Source organism: Muntiacus reevesi, chromosome 10 (genome assembly GCF_963930625.1).
Source record: "Muntiacus reevesi chromosome 10, mMunRee1.1, whole genome shotgun sequence".
NCBI classification, from domain to species: domain Eukaryota; kingdom Metazoa; phylum Chordata; class Mammalia; order Artiodactyla; family Cervidae; genus Muntiacus; species Muntiacus reevesi.
Window position 1 is genome coordinate 33,950,779 of NC_089258.1, and position 24,683 is coordinate 33,975,461.

At 47.9% G+C, this 24,683-nt stretch overlaps 1 protein-coding gene across 13 annotated transcripts in view; it reads left to right on the plus strand.

The window, feature by feature from the left end:
• The window catches only part of ZNF618 (zinc finger protein 618), a 198,373-nt gene that overhangs the window by 142,826 nt on the left and 30,864 nt on the right, over positions 1 to 24,683 (plus strand). For 5 of the 13 annotated variants that reach the window (XM_065946757.1, XM_065946755.1, XM_065946758.1 and 2 more), the window contains exons 6-11: positions 2,517 to 2,606; positions 3,483 to 3,518; positions 3,611 to 3,688; positions 13,249 to 13,308; positions 13,846 to 13,935; positions 22,956 to 23,195. In XM_065946757.1, the coding sequence (XP_065802829.1) occupies positions 2,517 to 2,606; positions 3,483 to 3,518; positions 3,611 to 3,688; positions 13,249 to 13,308; positions 13,846 to 13,935; positions 22,956 to 23,195 (594 nt within the window). The remainder of the gene's footprint in view (positions 1 to 2,516; positions 2,607 to 3,482; positions 3,519 to 3,610; positions 3,689 to 13,248; positions 13,309 to 13,845; positions 13,936 to 22,955; positions 23,196 to 24,683) is intronic. The other 8 variants (XM_065946764.1, XM_065946766.1, XM_065946765.1 and 5 more) reach the window with 3 other exon arrangements.

The following is a 24,683-nucleotide window of genomic DNA, read 5'->3' on the forward strand; positions in this document are numbered from 1 at the left end:
TTCCCAGCATCAGGGTCTTTTCCAGTGAGTCAGCTCTTCGCATCAGGTGGTCAAAGTTTTGGAGCTTCAGCTTCAGCATCAGTTCTTTCAATGAATATGCGAGGTTGACTTCGTTTCGAATTGACTGGTTTGATCTGCTTGCTGTCCAAGGGACTCTCACCACGTGATTCTTACACCACATGAAAGGCCGGTGTGGCTGAGACTACCTCTCCGTTTTCTGGAGAATCTGAGCATCAGATTGGCCAGGCACCTACCCCCAGGCCTGCAGCAGGAGATGGCGAATCCTATGTCCACTCCTTGAGCTTCACCCTGCCCCTGCCTGGCCCCTGGCTCCTTCTCCCTCAATAGCTCCCTTCTCTTCGCCTGCCTGTGGTCAGCCACGCAGTTGAAGAACTTCCCTATTTATCTTTCCTTCCTTGGCTGCTCTGGGCCCCCGCCTCTCCAGCAGCCCCTCAATGCTCTGTTATGCTCCGTCTGGCTTCCGTCATTCCCGGAGGCTCACTGGTTGTGGAGGACTTGGGGACTGAGGTATTTTTGGTCCTTCCGTCACTTTTCCCTTCCTCCCTGCGGTATTCTTTCCCCGTGGCCAGTGTGCCTGACTTGACCCTCAGTCCAAAAGCATTGCTGCCCTGAACCCTGGGCAGCCGCGCCTGCTCAGGAAGCCTGGCATCCCCACACCCCAGTCTTGTGACAGGGGCCTGGCTGTGGAGTCCTGGGGAGAAGGTTCAGTCCAGCCTCATTGTTTTTGCAAAGGAGGATACCGAGTCCAGATAGAAGTCATGCAGTTTGTTCAGGGTGGAGGTGGGCAGAGAAACCAAGTCTCACCCCTTCTAGTCCAGGGATCTTTCATGTATTTGTTTAAAAAAAAAATAGCACAGTCTTACATAGAGGCATAGACCCAGTTACAGTCTCTTAACTACGAACCTCAAAGATGAGCTCCACATCCAGCTTTCTTGCTGCTGTTGCATTCATTCCCTTTGTTCAACTGTAATATTAGGTACCATTTGCTGAGTATTGCATGTTATGCCTTGTGCTCATTTATTCTTTATTGCAATTCTGGGAGATGAAGAATTATTTTTTTTCATTCCCGTTTTGCAGATGAGAAAATCGAGGTATGGAGAGTTTAGGGCACATGTCCAACATTAATGACACCTGAAGGTGGTGAAGTTGACTTCAAACTTGGGGAGCCCGACTACAGGGCCTGCCTGCCTCCCAAGGCAGATTGGCAGTGGCATTCCTAGAGACACTGAGCTCTCCTGGGGTTCTGAGACAAAGTTTCACTGACAAGAAACTCATTTTGCCTTTCTTCCCTCGGGTATAACTCTCATCCTAATTCCTCCAGCCTTAGGTGAGCCCGGGAATATGGCCCCATCCATGCAGTGGTATGGGATTTGACAGAGCAGCGTAGGGGCACTTCTCAGCGGCAGGAAGCTGGGGGTTCGCATTTCATCGGAGGTGGCAGATATACGTGGCCCAGTGGGTAGGAGAGGCAGTGTGAACAGAGATGAGACATGTGGGACAGGAAGCTGCAGGGCGACCAGCAGTGACCAGTATGGGGGGTGCATTGCAGAGGCAGGAACCCACCCGGATTCAGCAGACCCAGGTGGCCTTGACCTACCCACCTCTGTTCCCCAGAGGTCCGAGAAGGATTATGGTCCAGATGGCACGTGATGGGGGAGGTTGTCTATGCTGGATTGCTGGCCACGGGCAAAGATCATGTGCCAGGCTTGGAATTCTGGAACCGTCGCACGGGAGAGGCCCTGGGAGTCGGCTCATCTTCCACCCTCCCACATTAGGGGGGGAGATGGGGGACTCTGAGTCCCATGGTGGGGTTGGTACTTGCTGGCAGTCTGGGTGAGGCAGGCCAGGTCCGAGGCTCTTCTCCCCACCCCCACCACCTCTTCCCCACACCACTCCGTGGCTGGCTGGGGCAGAGGCCTGGAGATGGTAGGGCCTGTAGGATGGTGGACACCTGGACCCGGCCTGGTCCCCGCGAAGGGCCCCACACAGGCTTGCCTTGCTGTGGGGCTCGAGGAGGTCCCTTCCTATCCTCAGCGGCCTTGAGTGTTAAATGGTTATCACTTCCTGCCTCGGCTGCAGGGACAAATGCAGGAAATGCCCGGCCGGCTCCTGCCTGGCTTCTCGCAGTGCAGTACTGCCCCACCAGTTCAGTCGCTCAGTCATGTCCGACTCTTTGCAACCCCGTGGACTGTCGCACGCCAGGCCTCCCTGTCCATCACCAACTCCCGGGATGGTTATTCTCATGGAACTTCACAAAGGAAGGGAAGGCCAGTTATGAACCCAGCCCTTCGGGGCTCAGCGCACACTGGGAGCCATTGGAGTGCCTTTGAAAGTGACTTCCAGGCTCCCTGGTCTCCTTGTGGAGAAGACTTTTTAACACCCCAGGGGCTTCTCTCCGCGGATCGCCAGTTGGACCCAGTCTGGCCCAGACCCACCTCTCACGGCCCCATAGGGCCTGAAGGCCCGGTAACCCCATGTCCTTCCATCCTCCACAGACAACTTCAGGTACACATGTGACATCTGCGGGAAGAAGTACAAATACTACAGCTGTTTCCAGGAGCATCGGGACCTGCACGCGGTGGATGGTGAGTCAGGCCCCTCACTCCTGGGGAGCAGAGTCGCGTAAACAGACCTCTCTCCGGGGCTCTTACCGGGCCCCCGCCCCACCCTCAGCTTCCCCTCCCTCCCACACCCAGGGGAGGTCAGGCCGCAGACAGACCACAAGCCAGCAATCGGAGTGACCAGCTTGCAAGGATTCTGGGCGAGGGGAGGCCCCCACCATGCTCCCTCTATATATACTTCTGATTAGGGTAACCCAAGTGAAATCGCCATTTTTGTAGGTCAATGATCAGTCGCATATCAGCAGTTTTATATCAGTTCGTTTTGTGATTTCATGTTGAGTATTCACATGCTCTGGTGAAATTAAACCAATTTTTTAAAATGAATGATGATATTTTAGCATCTTAGATTATAGAGTTAGAAATTAGAACGATAAATTTAGGTAATTTATTTTTGGAATCTCAAGAATCCTGGAAATAGGGTCTTCGCCTGGGAAAGGATCCTGGAAGGTTCCCTCTTCAGCCCCACACCCCCAGCCGGAGTCAAGCCCTGACATCCAGGTCCTACTCCTCCTCTCTCCTCTTTCTCTTCCCACCCCCTTATCCTTTCTTTTTCTGCTGCCCTGGCCCCTCCAGTGAGTGGCGGAGATCTAAAAACAGGCCAGCCAGCAAGCATCTTTCTGCCCTGGGGTGGTCCCAGCCCATGGGGAGGGTCCCAGCCCCATGGGAAGGATGAGGAACAGAAGGACGTGCCCTCCTGGGGCCGCTGGTTTTTTGGGGCATCCACAATGGCTAAGGCAGGCTCGTGGGACCGAGGCTGGGGGCATCCGGCAGAGGCAGGGACTAACAGGGCTCCTGTTTGCTTCTTTTCTTCTGCGGCTGCTGCCTCCCGCCCGGGCGCAGTGTTTAGTGTGGAAGGGGCCCCTGAGAATCGGGCAGGTAAGTCCTCGGTGGCAGCCCACCTCCCTGCCCCCAGCTGAGCTCTGAGACCTGGTTACCAAGGGTGCTAAGGGCCGTATGTTCTCCCACAGACCCCTTCGACCAAGGTGTCGTGGCCACTGACGAGGTGAAGGAGGAGCCCCCGGAACCATTCCAGAAAATCGGGCCAAGTATGCAGGCCTCTGTCTGGGGCCGGGGCTGGGTGGGGAGACAGGCCGGGGGTGGCCGAGGGCAGCAGGGCAGGTCCCACTCCTGGAAGGGGTAGTGTTGGGAATCCCGCAGCAACGGCGCTGGCCAGTGAGCCGCTGGCCTTCTTGGACCTCACTTTGCCCACCTGTCAGATGGGTCAGTCACTCGTAGGACTTTAGCTTATGAGAAGCAGCAGGACAGCATGGGTCCAGGTCAGGGCAGTGAAAGTAGCACAGGCTTGGGGGCTGGTGTTAGCCATCCTGAGCCCCGGCTCCTCACCTGTGGGGTGAGGGGGACACTTTGCCGCAGGTTTGTTGGGGGATTAAATGAGATCATGGATGTAAACCACGTATTCATTAGCACAGTGCCTGGTACATAGCAGTGCTTGGAAAACACTGTTGTTATTTTTGTTGAGGGGGTTTATTAGCCAGTGAAGCTGTCCAGGGGAGCCACTTGGGGATGCTCTAGTCCTCATCCCAGTAAAGCCCTGGGGGGCAGGAGCCATTCGCTTGACCTGCCTGTTTGCAACACGTGTGTTGAGTGTCATAGGGACACAGCAGTGAGCAGGACAGATATGGCCCTGTTTGGGTAATTTATTTACACAGTGGGAGCGCGGGGACGGGCAGTCGGTCAATAAGCCAGTAGTTACAACATAGAAACACGAGGAGCAGTGAGGCCAGGAGGCGACTGACCAGCCTTGGGGATCCAGGAGGCTTCTGTGTGGGGATGAGGGTGGGGACGAGCCCCTGCACCCCAAGTGAAGGCAGGAGAACTGCACTTGCCCCAGAAACTGAAAGGCAGGTCGGTTCTGAGTTCAGGTCTTAACAGAGCCTTGGAAACCAGAAGAAGGCAGACTTCATCCCTAGGGGACTGAGCCAGAGTTCACCCAGTGGAGAGGGACTTAATCAGGCTGGCATTTTAGGAAGGTACTTTGACTGCTGCAGGGAGTATGGATTGGAGTGGGGCGCGGGGACAGGGTTCTCACAAGTGAGACTGGTCCAGCCCTTGAGGAATTTGCGTATTGGCTCCTTCCTCTCTGTTTCCGATGCCTCTCTTACTAATCAGCGATAGGAGACCTCCGCTGGCGCTGCTTGTTGCAGTGAGGATTAAGGCAGTTTGTGAAAATATACACACATACGTAGACTGAAGGGATGAGGAAGTTTAGCAAAGGAAAGTCAAGGAAGCTGGGACTGCGAGGCCAGAGACAAGTCTCAGAGGGTGGGGCCTGGTCCTGGCCCTGGGAACGCGCTGGATGGACCTCTGAAGAAGGACCTTCCTCCTCCCTCTCCTTTTCTTTACTTCTTAAAACACTCAGGGAACTAGAGATGTGAGAACATCTGTAAAGGGGTTCCACAGTGCTTGCCATGTGCATGCCAAACATCTGATAAACAGTGACATTAAAGTAATCTTGAAGAAAAGGATGAGATTCTTCACACTGGAACTGCTAGAAGTTAGACTGAGGGAAAACCCAGAGGTAAATCAGACATGCTCCATGACAGACATTCCTGACCAGTACAGGACAGGGACATTGGGATCTCTTGACCCTCCCCTCCCACCGCTGCAGTTCCATCTAACAGCAGCGCCAGCACAGCACCCCCACTTCCATCTGTAGCATCATAATTAGGAAGGTTGAGTGTAGACTACATAAGCTGTAGAATCACACAAGCCCAGGTTTGAATGCCGACATCCCCAATTTACTAGCTGCTTACCGCTTCTGAAAGAGGCTCAGTCATGTCCGACTCTTTGCGAGCCCATGGACTATACAGTCCGTGGAATTTTCTAGGCCAAGATACTGGAGTGGGTAGCCTTTCCCTCCTCCAGGGGATCTTCCCAACGCAGGGATCGAATCCAGGTCTCCCACATTGCAGGGGGATTCTCTACCCGCTGAGCCACCAGGGAAGCCCAAGAATACTGGAGTGGGTAGCCTATCCCTTCTCCAGCAGATCTTCCTGACCCAGGAATTGAACTGGGGTCTCCTGGATTCCACCTGCAGTGCAGGAAACCTGGGTTTGATCCCTGGGTTGGGAAGATCCCCTGGAGAAGGGAAAGGCTACCCTCTCTAGTATTCTGGCCTGGAGCATCTCCATGCACCATATAGTCCATGGGGTCACGAAGAGTTGGACACAACTGAGCGACTTGCACTTTCTTTTACTCCCTCTCGGTGTCCGTTGCCGCGTGTGTAAGTTGGGAGCAAGAACATCTATCTCAGAACTTCCCCGGTGGTTAAGACTTCACCTTCCTGTGCCGGGGTGCCAGGTTAGCCTCTGGCAGGGAGCTGTCCCGCATGCCGCAGAACCAAGACATCAAACAGAAGCAGTGTTGTAACATGTTCAATAAAGACTTTTTTTAAAAAAAAAAAAAGAACATCTATTTCTTCTTCAGTGCTGTTGGAAGATGCCCACATCAGCAGCACCTGGATCATGTTCTGAGCTTAACAAATGAGCGATGTTGCAGAGAGATAGTCGAGAATTTAGAGCCATCCCAAAGATGAACCCCAGCTCTACACTTAATGCCTGCGTGACGTCCTGCAGGTTTTATAATCTCTCTAATCACAGTAGTGACAGTAAAACTCACCTCTCAGGATTGTTGTGGTGATTAGATGAGGTTATATTTGTAAAGGAGTTAGCATAGTCCTTGACATTGACGTGGAAAACATTAAATACGTGGTACCTATTAATTACCTGGAAAGGTACAGAGCAAGCTGAAACTTGTTCTTTGTGTCAGTATCTACATCTGACAGCCAGCCAGTTGCTGGGACCTGGGAGGAATTATCATAAATTATATGGGATAGAATTGCATTGAGAAAACTGAACTGAGCTTGGCTCCCAGCTTGACGCTGTGGAACTGAGATGTCTATGAGAGTTACAACTCAGAGGCTGCCTTGAGAGATAAGAATCCTGCTTCTTGGGCTTCTGCCACTTTCTGTAAGCTGGCTGGTGCTACAGCACCGTGATGGGGATGAGCCACAGAATAAGGGGGGCTGGTAGAGGTACAGCGCCCTGTGGAGAGACTGGTCCCCATGGGTAGAGCTCTGTAGGTTAAGAGAAGAGGAGAAACCGCAGCAGCGGTGCATGCTGGGAAGTACGCCTTCCACACCCACGTCAGTTCTGCAAACTAGAGAGCTACGTACTCGATGAGGAGGAAGCCAGAGCCAGAACAGAGCAGAGGAGTCCTGCCAGAAAGAGGGAGTTGGTCTAAGAGGCCCCCAGGGTCAGCTTGCTCTTCAGCTGCAGATCTGAGAACTGCTCCCATGCTGATGGTCTGCCATGATAATGGGATGATCAAGGGCAATTCATTCAAGTCTGTTGAAACAGAGTAAATCTGGATTTAGAGGTTACTTGATTTTTATACCTAGATAAGGAAGCGTCCAGTCCCAAAGGAAGGCATTGACAGAGAATGTTCAAACTATCTCACAGTTGCACTCATCTTTGTAATTTGCAAAGTACTGCTCAAAATTCTTCAAGTCAGGCTTCAACAGTACGTGAACCGAGAACTTCCAGATGTTCAAGCTGGATTTAGAAAAGGCAGAGGAACCAGAGATCAAATTGCCAACATCCACTGAATCATCGAAAAAGCAAGAGAGTTCCAGAAAAACATCTATTTTTGCTTTAGTGACTATGCCAAAGCCTTTGTGTGGGTCACAATAAACTTTGGAAAATTCTTCAAGAGATGGGAATACCAGACCTCCTGACCTGCCTCCTGAGAAATCTGTATGCAGGTCAAGAAGCAACAGTTAGAACTGGACATGGAACAACAGACTGGTTCCAAATCAGGAAAGGAGTACATCAAGGCTGTATATTGTCACCCTGCTTATTTAACTTATATGCAGAGTACATCTTGAGAAATGCCAGGCTGGATGAAGCACAAGCTGGAATCAAGATTGCCAGGAGAAATAACAATAACCTCAGATGTGCAGATGACACCACCCTTATGGCAGAAAGCAAAGAAGAACTAAAGAGCCTCTTGATGAAAGTGAAAGAGGAAAGTGAAAAAGTTGGCTTAAAATTCAACATTCAAAAAATGAAGATCATGGCATCTGGTCCCATTACTTCATGGCAAATAGATGGGGAAACAGTGGAAACAGTGAGAGACTTTATTTTGGGGGGCTCCAAAATCACTGCAGATGGTGACTGCAGCCATAAAATTAAAAGACGCTTGTTTCTTGGAAGAAAAGCTATGACCAACCTAGACAGCATGTTAAAAAACAGAGTCATTACTTTGCCAACAAAGGTCCATCTAGTCAAGGCTATGGTTTTTCCAGTGGTCATGTATGGATGTGAGAGTTGGACTATCCAGAAAGCTGAGCGCCGAAGAATTGATGCTTTTGAACTGTGGTGTTAAGTCCCTTGGACTGAAAGGAGATCCAACCAGTCCATCCTAAAGGAGATCAGTCCTGAATATTCATTGGAGGGACTGATGCTGAAGCTGAAACTCCAATATTTTGGCCACCTGGTGCGAAGAACTGACTCACTTGAAAAGACCCTGATGCTGGGAAATATTGAAGGCCAGAGGAGAAGGGGACGAGAGAGGATGAGATGGTTGGATGGCATCACCGACTCGATAGACATGAGTTTGAGTAAGCTCCAGGGGTTGGTGATGGACAGGAAGCCTGGCGTGCTGCAGTCCATGGGGTCGCAAAGAGTCGGACACGACTGAGTGGTGACTGAACTGAAGGAAGAGTGACTTGAACAGTTTTGGGGTTTTGTTTTTTTTAAAAAGAAAACGTGGGAATTACGAAAATTCTGCATGACAAGAAAAAGAATTTAGGAGACCTAGAGGAAGAGTATGCCTCTGAAAGTGATGAACTAACGAGCTTGGAAGAAAATCCTGTTGGACAAGCACAGTCAAGTATGAGAAAATATGACCTTAGTTCAGTCTGGCTGCCATAACAAAGTATCACAGACTGGCTTACATAACAGAAATTAATTTTTTTTCACAGTTCTGGAGGCTGAAGTCTGAGATCAGGGTGACAGTATGGTTGGGTTCTGGTCCAAGGACCCTCTTTCTGGCGGTACTCCTACATGGTGAGAAGAAAAAGAGAGCAAGCTCTCAGGTGCCTCTTGTTATAAGGATACTAATTCCATCATGAAGGACCCCCTCCACCCCCCGCCTCCATCCTCATGACCTCATCTAAACCTAATTACTTCCCAAAGGCCCCAACTCCAAATAGCACTACATTGACATCTATTTTGGAGATAGGGCATCAACATCTAAATGTGGGGGTGGGAAACAGTTCAGTCCATAACATGACCTGCATGAGAAAGGAAGCAAAGCAACAAGATGAAAAGGCAGAGAGAAGTGAGATGAAAAAAATGGGAGGGATGAAATAGAAGGACAGAATCGGTATGTAATTAAAGTCTTCATTTTAGATAGTAAAGAGCAGAATTGGTCTGCAGAGACGGAATTAATGATGTGAAAGACAAACTTGAACAGATGAGCATCGTAAGAGGAAAACATGATAAATACAGAGAACAGGAAACCTGTTCCAGGTCATTGGTGTTCCTCTACCAGTGGGCCAGAAGCAATGCTCCAAAGACTCAGTAGAAGAAATAAATGCTCAGCTAAAGGAAGACCTATGTATGCAGATTCAAAGGCTTGTCATGTTAGGTAGTCAATATAAAAAGACCCATAACTGAAAGATATTAGTGACTCCTTATGAATATAAGGGGGAAAACCATACAGGCACCTGGAAATAAAAAAGCAAGTTATTTTCAAGTGACTCAGTGACTCCAAGGTGGACTTGCCTCAGATTTCCCTACAATACTAAATACTGAAATATCGTGGAGTATGTTCTGAAGAATTTTCTATCTAGACAAATTTTTATTTATGTGTAAAGAAAAAAGCAAGGGCTCAAAATCAGGCTGTTTCTCCTGTGAACCCATCTTCAAAAAAATTACTTGAAGATATACTCCAATGAACTGACTGGTTGAAGAGATTTAAGGGCTCAGTTATGAGACATTAATTCATAGTACCATCACTTCATGGCAAATAGATGGGGAAACAGTGGCTGACTTTATTTTGGGGGGCTCCAAAATCACTACAGATGGTGATTGCAGCCATGAAATTAAAAGACGCTTACTCCTTGGAAGGAAAGTTATGACCAACCTAGACAGCATAGTAAAAAGCAGAGACATTACTTTGTCAACAAAGGTCCGTCTAGTCAAGGCTATGGTTTTTCCAGTGGCCATGTATGGATGTGAGAGTTGGACTATTAAGAAAGCTGAGCGCCAAAGAATTGATGCTTTTGAACTGTGGTGTTGGAGAAGACTCTTGAGAGTCCCTTGGACTACAAGGAAATCCAACCAGTCCATCCTAAAGGAGATCAGTCCTGGGTGTTCATTGGAAGGACTGATGCTGAAGCTGAAACTACTACAGTACTTTGGCCACCTGATGCAAAGAGCTGGATCATTTGAAATGAGTCAACCTGATGCTGGGAAAGATTGAGAGCAGGAGGAGAAGCGGACGACAAAGGATGAGGTGGTTGAATGACATCACCGACTCAACGGACATGGGTTTGGGTGGACTCTGAGAGTTGGTGATGGACAGGGAGGCCTGTTGTGCTGCGGTTCATGGGGTCGCAAAGAGTCGGACACGACTGAGCAACTGAACTGAACTGAACTGAATTCATAGTACAGGAGGACTTGTGGTGAATACTGAACCCAGGTAAACTAGAAGTAAGTTTAAAATGTTGCAAATGTGATTATAAAATTAAATGAGGAAGACAGAGATTATTCTAAAATATTAAGAATGAACTTTCAAAACTGAGAAGGAAGGAATAGGTGAGGGATACAATGAAGTAGGTTAAGCCTGTCCTACTCATAGTGCGGTCCCCAGATCAGCAGCATCAGCATATCCTGGAGGCTTGTTAGAAATATTAATTCTCAGGCCCTACACCAGACCTGTGGAATCAGAATCTCCAAAGTGGGGCTCAGAAATCTGTTGTAACAGCTTTTCTAGATGATTCTTATTCAGGCTAAAGTTTGAGAGTTACTGAGTTGAACTGCCTTTGTCAATCGTAATAGATATAAAAATAGCACTTCTTGCCTGACTATAAAAATTAGAGAAATGTATCTTTTAGACCATCTAAAAGCAATGGAGAATATTGGAAAATGATGGAGTACCAGAGAATAATGGAAAGGCAAAGAAACGAGTTCATACATCAAACAACCAAAACCTAAGGGAATAAACCAGAAAGGGTACAGCATGAAAAAAAACAAAAAACAAAAAAGAATCGTAAAGCCAAGTCAATAATAGCAGTAAAAGCAGATGTCGTAGTTTCCTTCATTAGAGGACAGAGATTCTCAGGTTAATTTAAAATAGTCCATGGAAGTCCAGTCATTAGGATTCAGTGCTTTCACTGCTCGGGCCTGGTCTCAACCCCTGCTCAGAGAACTAAGATCTGGCAAGCCACATGGTGCAATAAAAAAAAAAAACCCACAACATCCAGTTGCTACTAGTGTAATAGAGACATAACTAGTTAATTCCTTATTTTTTACTTCTCTTTCCCAGGGAGCGCTTCCCTGCTCTCTTAACTTAACTGAATTCCCTGCTAGGATTTCCATAGCACTCCTTAACATCTCCTTAAGAACACCTGTTGTGGTTCCAATTTTAAATTTGTGTCATTATTTGAATTTCCTTTCTCCATTTCTAGACTGTAAGCTCCTTAGAGGCAGGAACCATGACTGTTTTTGCTCAACATTCTGTGCCAGCATTTAGCAAGAGTACCTGTTTGATAAATGAAAGTGCAAAAAGTTTTAGGATAATGGCTTTAGACACGTGTGAACAAGTAGCAGGAAGAATCTAACAAAGTCATTATCAAGAATTAATAATATTAATATGAATACCAGGCAAATACTAAACAGTAGAATTAAAAATTAGAGCAGTAGTTCCTAACTTTCCCACACTTCAGGGTTCTCTGTAGGACCTGTTAAAACACAATTTGCTGGATCCCATACCTAGGATTTTTCTTTCAGAAAACCTTGATCAAGCCCCGAGGATTTGCATTCCTAACAGGTTCCCAGGTGATGCTGATGAGGGAGCACCATCATTTGAGGAGCACTGTGTTAGAAAATAGAGCTTCCCCGGTGGCTCAGTGGTAAAGAATCTGCCTGCCAACGCGGAGACTCAGGCTCAGTCCCTGGGCTGGGAAGATCCCCTGGAGAAGAAAGTGGTAACCCACTCCAGTACTCTTACCTGGGAAATCCTGTGGACAGAGGACACTGGTGGGCTACAGTCCATTAGGTCCCGAAAGAGTCGGACATGACTTAGTGACTAAACGGCAGCAGCAGTGTTAGAAAATAGTGTAACATTAATAAAGGATCCAGTTCACAGCGGAGGTTTTGATCTCATGAGCCTGTCTGCATCAAACGACATTATATCTAATTTACAAAATAATTTTAGAAACACAATCAAATGGAAGAATTGATCACAGCACTTAGTCTTTGACAGAGCGAGAGGAGAAACAAGATTATATAGAGTCTGAATAAGACAATTAATAACAGTTGATCTAACAACTTAAAAGCCTACAAAGAGCAAATAATATATCTTTCTCAGTGTTGGTGATTCGGTTACAAAAATTATTTAGCTACTAAAATTTTTAAAGCTTCTGTATGCCAAGAAAAAAATGTAAACAGACTAAGAAACCAATCAAGAAAAAATACATGTAACTTACAGAACAAAATGTTGATGTCCTTAATCTATAGAGTTCTTAGCGATTTTAACAAGGTAAACATGCCTATAGAAACATTGACTGTAAATTCAAATAGGAAAGCCAAAGAATAAAAACCATAGTTCATTAATCCTGAAAAATAGCTTCCTTAGAACTCGGAGGAATGGAAAATAAAATCAGCAGTGCAATATATTTCTCCCTCTCAGGCACAGTAAGAAGATGATAGTCCTTCACTTTGGAAACAATCGTTTTCATATTTTTCTTATGGGGATGAAAATTGACCCAACCTTTCAATAAGTAGTTGGTGCTTTGGTGATCAAAAACCTTAAAAATACACACCCTTAATTTATCCTGAAGAAGTATTATGCACAGATTATGGGCAATAACCTTTATTTTGCAGTGATGTGCAAAAATAATGAGCAGATGTGCAAAAATTTCTACGAGGATGGAGATCGCAGCATTTTTTTTTAATAAGGAAAGAATTTTGAAACAATCTCAGTGTCCTCTGGTTTAGGAGACTGGCTCAGCAAATTTCAAAGTCCAGTGGGAACCAGGCAGCCAATAAATGCAGTGGAGATCAATGCTTATTGATTTGAGCAAGATGTCCACAAAATATTGTCAATTGAATGCACCAGGTTACCAGGAGCATATAGATCAGGGCCGGTTAATTCAAGGCCCGCAGAAGACTGATGGCTGATGTCAGTGAGAGATGAGATGGGAGTGAGAGGCGGGGTCTCGGGCAAGTGGCCAGGTGAACGTTCCACCCTATGGGGTACCTGCTACCCTTTGTTTGGGGATTATAGATGATTGAAGTTTCTCTTATATTTAAAATTTTGTATTTGTATTTATCAGTATTTTATAATTTTCCCCCAGTGAACAATATTACATCAGAAATTTTTAAGAAGAAAGAAGTTAGGCAGTGCCAAAAGAGAGGTAAAGACAAAGTCCGGTGGGACCCGAGAGGAAGAGGTGACCCCTTCTGCCAGGGGGTGGGAGGGTGTTTGGGGGCAGGGCAGGTCCTGGAGATGAGGGGACCCAGGTGTGGCTGTTGCAGAGGGCAAGGCCTGAACAGGGGGTGATGAAGAGGTTGATGCTGGAGGTCAGTCAGGTCCCCACACGTTTCCTGAGCACCAGGGCCTGGGGGTGGAGCAATGGCTGATGACAGTGTGTGCCAGGTACTGTTCTAAGCATGTGACATACAAATTTAATCCTCACAGCAACCCTATAAGGTGGGCCTGTTACCCCCATTTTACAGATAGGAAAACTGAGGCACAGAGAGGTTAAGAGATTTGCCTAAAGTCGCACAGCTTGAGATAGAGGAGCTGGGATTTGAACCCAGGCAGTCTGACTCAGAGGGGCTGTTGATTCTAGCTGGTGGTCCAAGAATGAGGAGTTTGTTGGGAGGGAGCAGACTGCTGCTTCTGGATGGGAACCAGGCGCCCGTTCTCACACTTCTCTCTTCTTGGTCAGAAACCGGCAATTACACCTGTGAATTCTGCGGAAAACAGTACAAGTACTACACGCCCTACCAGGAGCACGTGGCCTTACATGCCCCCATCAGTGAGTACCTTCTCTGCCTGGGGGAGGGGTGGGCCAGCCATAGGCTGAGGCTCTGGAGTTTTGCCAGGGGAGGGCGAAAGCAAGGGTGAGCTTATGCAGGGTGGGCCAGTCTCTTGGTATCCAGCTCTGACTTGGGGCCACCTGCCTGCAGGAGCTGGTAAACTCCCACCCTTAAGCCAGGAAAGCCTGAGACCTCCCCCAAAGGTCTCAGAGGCCTGGGGCCCCTGGGGATCTGGGGTTAGGAACAGTGGGCATCACTTGCCTGAGTCCCTCGGGGCCCTTGTCCTTAGCTCTTCTTCTTGTTGTTCAATTGCTAAGTCATGTCTGACTCTTTGCAACCCCATGAGCTGCAGCACGTGGGCTTCCCTGTACTTCACTTGCTCCTAGAGTTTGCCCACACTCATGTTCCTTGAGTCAGTGATGCCATCTTCTAAGCAGCTCTGCATCATGTGGTTCCTGAGTCCCCACTCCTAAAGCCAGCACCTTCAGTCTGAACCAGTGCGGGGCCTAACGCAGGCTAGAGCATGGTTGGCTAGATGAGACTTGGCTTTGCCCTTGGCTTTGCCCTTGGAGGTAGGAAGGGTGAGAAGTCAGAAGGAGTGCCAGGCCAGGCCTCAGAAGCCCGGGTTATCAGTTCCAGTGGGGTCACAGGCTTGTGTGTGGCCTTGGGCAGGCCCCATCCTGGCTCTGGCCCCCAATCTCTCCCTCCTCCCCTGGCCTGGGAGAGAAAGGGTTCTAAGGACCCCTACTACCCCAGGGACATCCTGGCCTTCCGTTGCGATTTGCCAGCTTCCTTTCTGGGTGTCAGAGGTCCCCAAGAATATCCTTAGGTCCCCAAGAATATGAGCCCTCAGTTCTCAACCAGAGTCCGGACAGGGCGGGGCTTAACCAGAATTGCAGGGCAGTAGGGGGGAATGTTTACAAGCTCTTTGCCAGTATCTCTGCTTTTGTTTTTCCCAACAGAGCTGTGGGGCTCTCCCTCCACAGTCAGTGGGTGGAAAGATTTAGGTTCAGGAAGGGGGAGGGATTATGCAAGGTCATCAGGGTTCAAGGTGTCCGGAGTGTGGGAGGCCCAACCCTCCTTGAGCCTTGGCATTGGCGCAGGCACGTGACCCCCCGAGGGCCTCCAGGTGCCCAGGGAGAGGTGCTCAGAGCCCCGGAAGGTGGTGGAGGCAGCTCCCCTAAGATCCTTGTCCTGCTTGGCCCCTGACTGCAGCATGACCTTTGAGTCTGTCGCTTCCCTCCTCTGGGCTCAAGTTTCCCTCCTACGGGAGCTCTCAAGGTCTTTTCAGCCCAGGAGTCTGGGTTCAAGTCATTTCTTTCTAAGGGGACCTTCAGGTGGGCATCTGCAGTGCCCAGCTAGAGGAGCATGTCCCACCACCCATGCTAAGGATGTGTGGGTTATCTGGCAAGGCCCTGCGAGTGGGGGAGAGAGGGCCCAGGGTCCGCTTGGTGGGCATTGCCCCATCCATTTTGCCCATTCATGTTGCTGCTGCTGAGGCATTGGGGCTGTGGCTTGAGCTCCATCGCTCAGACCCTTCTGAGGCCCCCGCTTTCCACAGGCGGGGAAAGGGGCATCTGTGCATGGACACCTGCTTACCCCTGCTCCCCAGGGTGCATCAACAGTTACTTACCCAAAGTGCACTCACGGTAGTGTTAGCTCCAAAGCCAGCCTGCGACTTGGGTTTCAGTCTTTGGAGGAAACTTTCAGGGCTGTTTCTTCTCTTCCCCCAAATGACTCTTGGAACAAGTTGAATAAGATCATGGAGTTAAGAAGAAGAAGGGCTTGGCTTTTAGCCCTGACAAGCAACCTGCAGACCCATACTTGTAACTATGAAGTTCTCGAGCATCACGTGTCAGGTGGTACAGTGGGAACGGGTACGTCATTTGTTCCCTGATTCTTTTCCCCCTAACATCCAGGTACTTCTCTCCTGAGGGGCTGTTCCCTCTTTCTCCGTTCCTCGTTTTGTTGTTCTCTCTGTTGTGGACTCTGTTTGTCTTTCTGCATCTGTTTGTTGAATGCATCTCTTTATTGCTGAAGTCTAGAGACTCTGAGATCATCTGTGTTTAAAAATACAGCGTGAGAGATTTAGGCTAAAGGCAACAGAGGACTGATTCTTAAAGCTGACCAAGAAGTAGCCCCTCCAGTGGCCTTTGGAGCTAGCGATTTGTATGTCCACAGGTTCTGTGTGGAATTGGGGGCTGGACTTAATGGCTTCATCAACTGGTAACCAGGGCCAGGCCTTGAGAGCTCCTGGGTCTGGTGAGAGCATGAGGAATGTAGGCTGACTGTGGGTGGAAGAAGATTCATACATGTTGTATACATCAGTTCATTTTTTTTTTTTTTTTACTACTTAGCAATATTCTGTTGTATGAAAATACCAGTTTGTTTAGCCATTTGCTTGTTCATTTGAGTTGTTTCCAGCTTTAGACTATTAACGAATAAAGCTGCTATGGAAATGCTTGTACCAGGCTTTCTGTGGACATATGTGTTCATTTCTCTTGGATAAATTCCAATGAGTAGAATTGACAGGTCATAGGGGAGAGCGTGTTTACCTTTTTAAAAACTGACAAACCATTTCCCAAGATGACTGTAGCACCTTAGACTCCCACCAGCCGTGGATGGGAGTTCCACTGGCTCCGAATTCTTGCCAACATTTGGTGGTAGGAAGCTATTTAATTCGAGCTAGTCTGGTGAGTGTGTAGTGATATTTCACTGTGGTGTTAATTTGTGTTTTCTTAATGACTAATGATGTTGAGCGTTTTTTCATTTGCTTATTGGCCATTTGTATATTTTACTTTGGAAACTGTTGAGTCTTTTGACCATTTTTTTGGTTGGGTTGTTTTGATTGTTAAAATGTACGAGTTCTTTTTTTTTTTAGCCACACTCCATGCCATGTGGAATCTTAGCTCCCCTGAGGGATTGAACCCATGCCCCCTGCATTGAAAGCTCAAGAGTCTTAACTATTGGACCAGCAAGGAGGTCCCTAGGAGTTCTTTATATATTCTAGATCCAGGTTCTTCATCATATATATATGTGTATATTTTGTTGTTCCATCACGCAGTTGTGTCCGACTCTGCGACCCCATGGACTGCAGCACGCCAGGCTTCCCTGCCCTTCACCATCTCCTGGAACTTGCTCAAACTCATGTCCATTGAGTCAGTGATGCCATCCAACCATCTCGTCCTCTGTCATCTCCTTCTCCTCCCTCCTTCAATCTTTCCCAGCATCAGGGTCTTTTCTAATAAATTGGCTCTTCGCATCAGGTAACCAAAGTATTGGAGCTTCAGCTTCAGCATCAGTCCTTCCAGTGAATATTCAGGGTTGATTTCCTTTAGGATTTACTCATTTGATCTCCTTGCCATCCAAGGGACTCTCAAGCGTCTTCTTCAACACCACAGTTCAAAAGCATCAATTCTTTGGCTCTCAACCTTCTTTATGTTCCAGCTCTCACATCCATACATGACTACTGGAAAAGCTGAAGCTTTGAGTATATATATAAAATGAACATTTTCTGTCAGTCTTTGGTGTGACTGTTGATTTTCATTCAATATCTTTTGATGAGCAGCTGTTTCTCATTTTTAATGATCTAATTTATCAATTTTTTATGACTAGTGTTTTCTCAATTCTATTTAGGATATCCTTGTCTACCTCAGTAGTGAAGATATTCTCCTTTATTATATTTTAGAAGCTTTCTACTATTAGCTTCTGCATTTTAGTCTCCGATCCATTTCAAGTTAATTTTTATGAATGATGAGAGGTATGATTTGAGATTCACTTTGTGCCATATGGATATCTGGTTGTTCCAACACCATTTGTTGAAAAGATTGTCCTTTATATATTACATTACACTGGGACCTTTGTTGAAAATCAGTTGAATGCAGGAGTAAGTATGAGTCTATTTCTGTTCCATTGAGCTATTTGCCTATGTTTATGCCAACATGGTCTTATTTACTCTAAGTCTTAAATCAGGTGCTTCCAGTTTTTCAACCTTTTATATTTTTATGAAACAAGGAACTTTGCCTTGCAATATAAATATTAGTCTTCTTGCCAATTGCTGCAACAAAATTACGTCTTGGATTTTGTTTAAGATTACACTGAATCTATGGACCAGTCTGGGGAGAATAGATTTCATGATATTTGATCTTCCAATTCATGAACATAGTACGTCTCTTCACTGGTTTAGGTGTGTTTACATTTCTCTTAGCAGTAATTATATTTTCAGAGTAGAGGTCTTGCACGTATTTCATTACATTATATCTGAGTTTCTTGTGTTTTTTTATGCTACTGTGATTTTTTTATATTCAGTTTTTGTTGCTATTACATACAATTAATGTATATATATTGAATTTGCATCCTACAATTTTGTTAACTTCACCTGTTAGTTCTGTTAGCTTTTTTGTAAATTTCTTGAAATTTTTCTTGTCCATACTCATGTCATCTACTAATAAAGACTGCTTTACATCTTTTTTTCTAATCTGTATTCCTTTAATTATTCTTTCCTATTATACTAATTAGGACCTTCCAGTTAGATGTTGAATAAATGAAATGAGTGAATGTCTTTGCCTGGTTCCTAATCATAGGGTTCGAATTTTCATCATTAAATTTGATCCTTTTCATCGTTAAGCATTGTATTAGCTGAAATAGGTTTTCATAGATACCTCTTTATCTGTTAAGAAAGTTACCTTCTGTTTCTAGTTTATGAAAGTTTTCATCATGAATTGGTGTTATGTGTTTTTTCTACATCTATTGAGCTGATCCTATGATTCTTATCTTTTATTCTGATAATGTGGTGAATTACATGGATTGATTTTTCTAAAAAAAAAATTATCATGCCTGTTATCTATTAAAATACATTGATTATCAGAAAACCGTGAAATGAACTAAAAAACATTACAGAGTTCGAATGCTTCTTCTCCAGAAGAATGACTTCTTTTTTTAAGCTTCTTTTTCTCGGAAAGGCATCTACATTACTTTGAGACCTAAGGTAGTTCGTAGAGTTAATTGGTTGTCAAGTATGTGTCTTCTGATTACTTCTATCTAAAATTCCCTAGGGTTTTACCCGGCTTTTAATATCATTTCCAAAACTGACCCTTCAACAGTGGGAAACTACAGTCCTAGGATTAGGAGAGTGCCCCAGATTCAGTCATTGGTCCATTAATCATGGTCACAATGAAGAAAGTAAATATTTCTGGTGTTTTTAAGATACCAGAAGTATTAATATGTCATCATCCAATTAAGTACCTCATTTAAAGTAAATAAATTGTCCTATGTATGCAGCCGTGAAACCATCACCACAGTCAAGATAATGAACATGCCCATCACCCCCAGACGTTTCCTCCTGCCCTTTTGTAATCCCTCACTCAGCTCTTCTCTCTTCCTAGGCCAGCACTGCTCTGCTTCCTATTACTACAGCTTAATTTACGCATGTTCTGTGGTGGTGGTTTAGTCACTCCGTTGTGTCCAACTCTTGTGACCCCATGGGCTGTTGCCTGCCAGGCTCCTCTGTCCGTGGAATTTTCCAGGCAAGAATACTGGAGTGGGTTGCCATTTCCTTCCAGGGGATCTTCCTGACGCAGGGATCGAACCCTTGTCTCTTACAAATCTCCTGCATTGCAGGCAGATTCTTTTACTGACTGAGCCACCAGGGAAAAAGGCCCATAACATTTTCTGGAATATTGCAAATACAGAATCTTATCTACTATGTGTGGTGGGGCCTGGCTTCTTTTGTTTAAAGATTCATCCATGTTTAAATGTATCAGTAGTTTATTCCTTTTGATTGGTGAATAGTAGTGCTCCGTTGTCTGGATACGGATGCCACAGTTTCCTTCATCTGTTTACTTATGGATTGACATTAGGTGGTTTCCAGTTTGGAGCTAATATAAATAAAGCTGCTCTGAATGTGTCTTACTATGGACAGCTGCTTTCATTTCTCTTGTATAACTACCTAGTCTGGATCGTATGATAGGTGTATGTTTAACTTTTAAGAAACAGTCAGACAATATGCCATTTTACATTTCAGCCAGCAGTGTATTTTACTTTTCTTGTAATCAGTTCAGTTCAGTATCTCAGTCATGTCCGACTCTGTAACCCCATGGACTGCAGCACGCTAGGCTTCCCTGTTCATCACCAACTCCCAGAGCTCAAACTCATGTCCATTGAGTCAGTGATGCCATCCAGCCATCTCATCTTGTCATTCTTATAATGTCCTTGTCTAAATTGGGTTTCAGAGTAATGCCGGCCTCATAAAGTGAGCTGGGAAGAGTGTTCCCTGAGTTTAGTGTCAATTAGGTTAAGGTAGTTAATAATGTTGTGGAAATCTCTTATTTTGGCACTTCCTGTGTGCTAGGGAATGAGCCCTGGTTGGGCCAAACTGGCGGAGTCTCTCCCTCACAGAACATGCAGGATAACCGGGGAAAAGACATTGGTTGAAAGATCACACAATATGTTCTATTGGTGGTGGTCAGATCTTAGAAGGGAAGAGGGGAAGGGACTGAAAGATAAATGACCAAGTAGGGTATCAGGGAATGCTTCCGATGGAAGTGATGTTTATTTGGAAGTATGTAGGACCGGCAGTAGTGATCCAGGCAGAAACGAGGGAAGAACGTTCTAGGCAGAGGGAATAGCCTGAGCAAAGGCCATGAAGCTTGGAAGATTAGGGCATTGTAGATTGAGGGGGCAGAAGGTGGGCAGGTCCCAGGCCAAAGCAAGCAGGTGACACCCCCGGGTTCATTGTATCAAGTGTTTTTGGGTGTCCTGAGCTCCCTGCCACAGGGACACGGGCTCTTGCACATGGGTGCCAGGATTTTGACAGCAGGTTCGAAGACCATTTGATCCAGAGGGTCTACTGGAAACCATTCTGCATTTGGAGATGAGGCCTAAGAGGGCAAGCAACGTGCTCTGTTCTTGGCTCAAAAATTCTCTGTCCTTTGAGCTTGTGTTAGTGCCTAAGGGGACCACGTGGTCTTACACAAAGGCTTCCATGGGAAGCTGGCAGCATTGGGCCCCATCCCATCCTGGCCCTGACTTTCTGTGTGGCTGTAAGCTTATTAAGCATTCTGGGCCTTAACTTCCTTAATTCTAAAAAAATACCTTTCATACCTGTTTACATTTGAAGAGTATTCAAGGTGCTTCTGTGACTTGTGTGGATTCTCATAAAATCCCCATGAGGTCGGTAGTGCAGAGGTGAGTGCCCCACTTTTATCGGCGGAGTTGAGGTGGGGAAACTGAGGCCAAGACCACGGAGGCCAGAGGTGACTGACCTGGAATTCAGAGGTGGGCCGGGCTCACAGCACACACACTGTTGGTTCCATTACAGCGAACCATGAGCTGTGGTCCCCAAACTGTGCTTCAGGGAAATGGGAGAGAAATCAGAGATGGGACACTGGATATTTCCCTCAAGGTTTGATGTGTAGATTTAGTCTATGGCCAAAAAAAAAAATTGGAAAGTGTGAGATGAGCCGCCTTCCAGTTGGATTCAGGGCCTTCAAGTTCCTTTCTCTGAAAGGAAAGGAGAGGGAAAGAGGGGACCTTTGTAGGTATCCTCCACTTGCCCCTCTCCAGGTCCTGATTAAGAAAGTAAGAATCCAGAACGTGGGGCGGGGGCTTGGGGAGAGAGTACTGGACGACAACTGTGTTCTCCGCAGTCTGAGCCTGGGGGATGTCTTTCCGAGTTCAGGGGGGCAGGTTCAGTCGTTAGGGGCCACGACTGAAGGACTCCCCACCCGCAGCTCTTGGCATCTGGCCACTGCTGTGCTGGGAAGGCAGTGACTCCCCAAAGGGGCAGGGGGCTCCTGAGTCCTGTGAGCCCAGCTCAGGGCCTTGAGTCCTGTGCGACCTTAAACGCGGCCCTGCCTCCTGCTTCTCCGGGCCTGCGCTTCCCCTCCGGCCAGGAATGGGCAGAAGTGGAGGAACAGAGAGCGCCCGTTTGCCCTTTGGCAGTGAAGGCGGCGAGTGCAGCATCTGTGCCCAGGATGCGCACTGCCCTGGGAGCGGGGGTGAGGCGGCCTCTGCTCTCCGCCGCGGCAGGCTGCAGGGCAGGGTCCTTCAGGCCCCAGCCAGGCTCTGCGGCAAAGGTGCTGCCCTCCAGGTGTTCCCACCGCCGCGGGTCCTGTGAGCCCCGGTCAGCACCAGAGGGGCCCCTTCTCTTGCCGCCCGGTGCACTCTCACCCTCAGCAGAGAGTTGCAATTGACTAAAGCCACTGCCTCCCCTCTTGGTTTGAAGGTGGCCCTGTGGGCATGTTCAAGGGCTTGCCACCACTAGTAACCATGTCTCTGGGCCGTGTGAAGGGGGCAGATTGATGCCACCTGAGACCACCCGCGCTGGAGACCACCTGGGGTCGGGTCCTCCCGGACACACACCCCTGCTCTCAGGAAGCCCAGCTTCTGCAGAGGATGCAGGCGAGGGAGGCAGGGCGTCTGGGAATCGGTGACATAAGCTGCCCTTGGCACCGCCAGGGAGATGCCGCACTTATTTTCCTTAAAGCATCGGTCGTCGGGTCGAGCACTGTCCCCTGAGGGCATCCATCCCAGGCAGTGTCCAGGAGCACCACGCGCCCCTTCCCCTGAAACCACGGGGCGACATCAGCCCTCTGCTCTTCCCTTCCCCAGCCCCACCCCACCCCAGCCAGTCGGCCCTGCTAGTCTCTGCCTCTCTGTTGCCTTCTGAGCCAGCCTGCCTTAGAAGGAAGAGAGGCTTAGGGACCTACATTTTAGAAAGTTCATTTGAACCTGGGTTGACTCATCCAGGTGCCCCAAGCATGGGTCCCAGGGTGAGTTCTTAGACACTCAGAGCCTGGGCTGGTCAAGGGTTACGGTGTGGACTGGTCAGTGGTCTCCAGGTCATGGTGAGTGTGAGCTGGCGATCAGGTTTCGCTCAGGGAGAAGACGGAGAAGGTTCTAGACTTCTAGACTTTCTTGGGCTCCAGGTGGTAGCCAGAGAGGCGTTTCGGCCCTTGAGCGTAGGGGTCTGTGGCTCAGCCCCAAGGGTCCTCGGCGACTGAGAGCGTGACCCTCTCAGGTACCGCCCCCGGGTGGGAGCCACCGGATGATCCAGACACGGGCTCCGAGTGTTCGCATCCAGAGGTCTCCCCATCTCCACGCTTCGTGGCAGCGAAGACCCAGACGAACCAGTCGGGGAAAAAGGCTCCGGCCTCCGTGGTCCGATGCACCACCCTCTTACACCGCACCCCTCCAGCCACCCAAACCCAGACGTTCCGCACTCCAAACTCGGGATCTCCGGCAAGCAAGGCGACCGCAGGTACCAACGGCCTCTGTCCCCTTCACGCTCCCTCCGCTCCCCGCCCCCTCCCCCCCTGCCACAGCAGTGCCCGCGGTCATTGTTCCCTTGCAAAAGCGAGGGTGGAGGGCCCGTGGCTCTCTGGGACAGATCTGGGTCCCTGCTCTGCCTCCTGCTGGCTCTGTGATTCTAACGAGCCACCTAGCCTCTCTGAGTCTGGGTTTTCTTACCCTAAGTCAGAGGGTTGTCAAAGATAGTTTGCAAACTAATTTTTTTAAGCAAGAGAGTGTTTTTTCATAAGTCATGGCCTACAGGATTTTAAATTTGTTTTAATTATTTGCTAACGTTTGAACGTTAGATGTTCTTGTGAAACTTGATTTCTCGATGACGTGGAAAAGTCAGATCTGGCAGTCCTGGGCTCACTTTCCTGCAGGGCAGCCAATTGCCTTGAGGCGGAGTCACAGAGCATGTGCTCTCCAGTTTTCCACAGTCCGCACTGCTCCCTCCTGCCTCCCCAGCACAATGGCCACGTGGCAGGCGCCATTTCTCATTGTGATCACGCTGTTGTCTGTCTCACATCCAGCCCAGTTCATCCATTTACATCACCTGCCTGGAACTTCTTGGCATGAGTTTGCACCTCCTCCCCATCTTTAAGAAAACCCAGTCTAAAAACTCATTTCTACAAAGAGCTGCTCTGCATGAAGAAGAGTGGTTGACTGGGAGCTCTGTTCTCTTGGCCCCTCTCTACCGGGTACTACTCGTGAAACCCCTCTTTGAACCATGGCCTAGCAGGAAACCTGCTAGACAGGAAACGTGTCTGAGTCTATGCAGGAAGGGCTCAGATTGCAGAAGGGTGAACAGGTAGTGAATGGCGCACCCCAGCCATTCTTACCAGTCATCAGGGAAAACTGCTGAAACACACTGTGTGCTGAGAACCAGCTAATTGGGAATCCTGATTCATGCCTGGGTGGAAGGAGCCTTGGGCCGCCTGCCTAGAGAGGTGGGATGTAGGATGGAGTGGTGACATAGTCCTTCTGGGACTACGGGCCTTTCAGGTGCCTTCAGGACGCCCAAAGTCACCCATGGAATGTACAAGCAAGTCAACGGAGAACTCACATAAGTCAGGAGGCTGGACCGGGACAGCCAAGGAATGAGCTGTGCTGCCTTATTCTGGTTCAGGAGCAAGGATGTGGTTCTTAAAAATGTTCATTTCCACATTGGCAGGTGGGTTCTTTACCACTAGCGCCACCTGGGGAGCTCCCCCCCAAATTTTGAAGCTATGCTTATTGGGCTTCCTTGGTGGCTCAGAGGGTTAAAGCGTCTGCCTACAATGCGGGATACCTGGGCTTGATCCCTGGGTTGGGAAGATCCCCTAGAGAAGGAAATGGCAACCCACGCCAGTATTTTTGCCTGGAAAATCCCATGGACGGAGAAGCCTGGTGGGCTACAGCCCACGGGGTCGCAAAGAATCGGACACGACTGAGCAACTTCAGTCACTCATTGTGCTTA